At 55.7% G+C, this 2,594-nt stretch overlaps 1 protein-coding gene across 1 annotated transcript in view; it reads right to left on the bottom strand.

Moving 5' to 3' along the window:
• SLC20A1 (solute carrier family 20 (phosphate transporter), member 1) overlaps positions 1-2,594 on the bottom strand; it is a 7,350-nt gene that overhangs the window by 4,567 nt on the left and 189 nt on the right. The window contains 4 exon segments of the mRNA XM_010011726.1: positions 734-830; positions 2,093-2,178; positions 2,263-2,403; positions 2,480-2,594. The exon segment at positions 2,480-2,594 is cut by the window's right edge and continues 189 nt beyond it. Of these exon segments, the coding sequence (XP_010010028.1) occupies positions 734-830; positions 2,093-2,178; positions 2,263-2,403; positions 2,480-2,594 (439 nt within the window).

Genomic DNA, 2,594 nt, shown 5'->3' with positions numbered 1-2,594 from the left:
GGGAAGGGGAAGCTGACACCCCTTTTCCAGCCTCTGTTTACAGACAGACCTGGCCCTCGCTGCCCTCACCCCACCTCCAGCAGCTCCTCCACAACAGGAAACCCTGGCTCAGACCAACAACAGCTCGTGCCAAGACACCCCGGCGACGGAGGTTACGGAGCCTCCAGCTCCACAGGCAAAGCCACCTTCCCCTGCCAAGCCCTCTCCTACCCCTGCCCACATCCTGTCCCCTGCACAACAGCCAAACAAGCATCGCAATTTAGCTTTTCAAGCTGCAGCACAAACTCCTCTTCTTGGTACAGGTGCCAGCTCCTCTCCCCAGGGATACCGAGTTTGTTCGCAGGACAGGAGAACCGGGAGGCACAGCCTCCATCCCTATTCCTATAACCTCGCTACTGGCAGGCCGCCCGGGTCTCCTCTCCAGCAGCAGCCAGGTCCCTGAGTTTTAGCACAGGTAAAAAGGGAAGGGGAAGTGTCCCGATATCTGCCAGGCCTGGGAAGTCTAAGGAGAAATGTCTGGAGGGGTTTAGTTTGAGCAGGTCTCTTTGGTTGGGCAACTACCTAGCCCAGAACTCAGCGCACGCTAGCCTGCAGCCTTCTGAAACCGGCCCAGGCCAGCCGCCTTCTAGGAGATTTCAGCCCTGTAAAGCAAAAAAGGGGTAAATCGTGCATTTAATGGAGGTTTTGTAACAGGTGCATAAATTCAGGTGCAAGCGTTCTGACAGGTACTTACAAGGGGCACCAGTATACGCGATGGAGAAGAGGTTGATCCCCACAGTACAGGCGTAGAAGACGGGCAAAGCTCGCAAGCCGTTGGGAACGGGATCAGCCTGTGAAAGAAGGAACACTGCTGTGGAGAGGTGGGCCGTGAGGGCTCCCAGGAGCAGCCCCTTCCCCAAAACAGGGCTGGTGCCTCAGGTCAGCTGCTGACAGCAACTCCAGGCACCACGCTCCCAACAGCTCCTAAGGAGTCACCTACAGACCTGTCACTGTCACCCATGAGGTGACCCAGGGCAGGACCAGCTGAGCATCCCCAAAGCTTTCACCTCAGTCCAGCTGACTTGGATGAAATAAAAGCACCCCATTACTCACAAAGCAGCTTATTTGGGCTCATACCTACACAGAGAGGCCCTCACCCGAGCAGCAGGAGCACTTAATCTCTGCTGCTGCCCAGCACTCAGGGTCTAGTGCCGGTACAAACACACTGAGCCTTTCTGCATGCCAAGCAGGAGGGAGCAACTGGACTATTCAGCTCCAGAACGAAGCGTGACAGGGCCAGCGCAGCCCAGAAAGGCCACTTACACAAAGGGACTCTGACAGCAGCGATGCTGAATTGTTTTACAAGGGCTGCCAGGTAGAGACGAGCAGCGATAACATCTTAACAACTCTTGGGTTACAAATAGAGCCAAGACTTAAAATAATTCAAGTTAATCTCAAGTATCCAGAACAAAACACTGGAGCTCCTCTGGATGGAGCTGGCTGGATATCCCTGCTCTGGGCTGGCAGCAGCCTGAACTCCAGGACCATCATCATCTCAAAGATGAGGTCTAAAGCTGCCACTTCCATTTCAAGCGCTTTTGGGAGCCCAGTTCCTCCACCTGGGCTTTCAGATGTTCCCAGAACCTGCACCTCACTTCACCTGGGGCACCAGGTGGGAAGAAAACCCAGTTCCCACAGCACAAGGGACCATTCTGGCCCTCCTGACTTGACAAAAGCCATGGCTGCTGCCATCGCCTTTATCTGCAGCCTGACGCAAGAGGAGGTCCAGCCCTGGGCCAGGACTTAGGAAAAGCCTGAGGAGCAGATCTGACCATCCCAACTCTGGGCTACTTCACCACTTGGAAGCCACAGGAGATGCCTGGCCCGGATGCTTTGGAAGAGGTGAAGTGACACATCCTCACCCCCCGGCTCTGCTTTGTGGAGCAGCTACAGGTCTCATTCTCGCATCCCTTTGGCTCCTCCGAAGGGCTCACCCAAGTGGCAGCACGAGGGTGGATATGCCTGGGGAAGTTCTGGTGCACATAACCCATCTGGCAGAGGAGGAAGCACCTGTGAGCCCCAAGGTGACAGAAAACAGGTGAACAGCTCTTACCTTGCTGAGGATGAACCTCTGGACGAGGAAGAACAGGACAGCAGACATGGTGCCTGAGAGGAGGGGCGAGATGAACCAGGACAACACTAGGAAAGAAGAGGCAGGATCAGTGTCCCGCTGCCAGGAAGGGAGCCTGGAGCGCACATGGTGGCCACACGAGCCAGACTTACCAATCTTTAGCAGCTCAGACCACTTAACACCTTCTTGCCCTTTGGCCACCAGCGAAAAGCCAACAGTTGCCCCAACAATGCAGTGGGTACCAGAGATGGGCAGCTTCAAGAACGAAGCCCCAAGCTGCCACACAGCAGATCCTGGAGAAGGAGAACCTGGTGAGACAGCAGCACCAGGACACCCCTGTGCCCCCCAACTCGACCCTCTGCTCCTCACCGAACATGGCACTGATCGAACCCGCCATCAGCAGCTGCTGCTGCGAGGAGTTGTACATGTTCACATCAATCAGCCCCTTCTGAATGGTCTCACTGACTTTGGCCCCCAGGAGCAC

This window comes from Nestor notabilis, unplaced genomic scaffold (assembly GCF_000696875.1).
Source record: "Nestor notabilis isolate BGI_N333 unplaced genomic scaffold, ASM69687v1 scaffold21293, whole genome shotgun sequence".
NCBI lineage: Eukaryota > Metazoa > Chordata > Aves > Psittaciformes > Psittacidae > Nestor > Nestor notabilis.
This window is presented reverse-complemented; position numbering and strand designations above follow the sequence as displayed.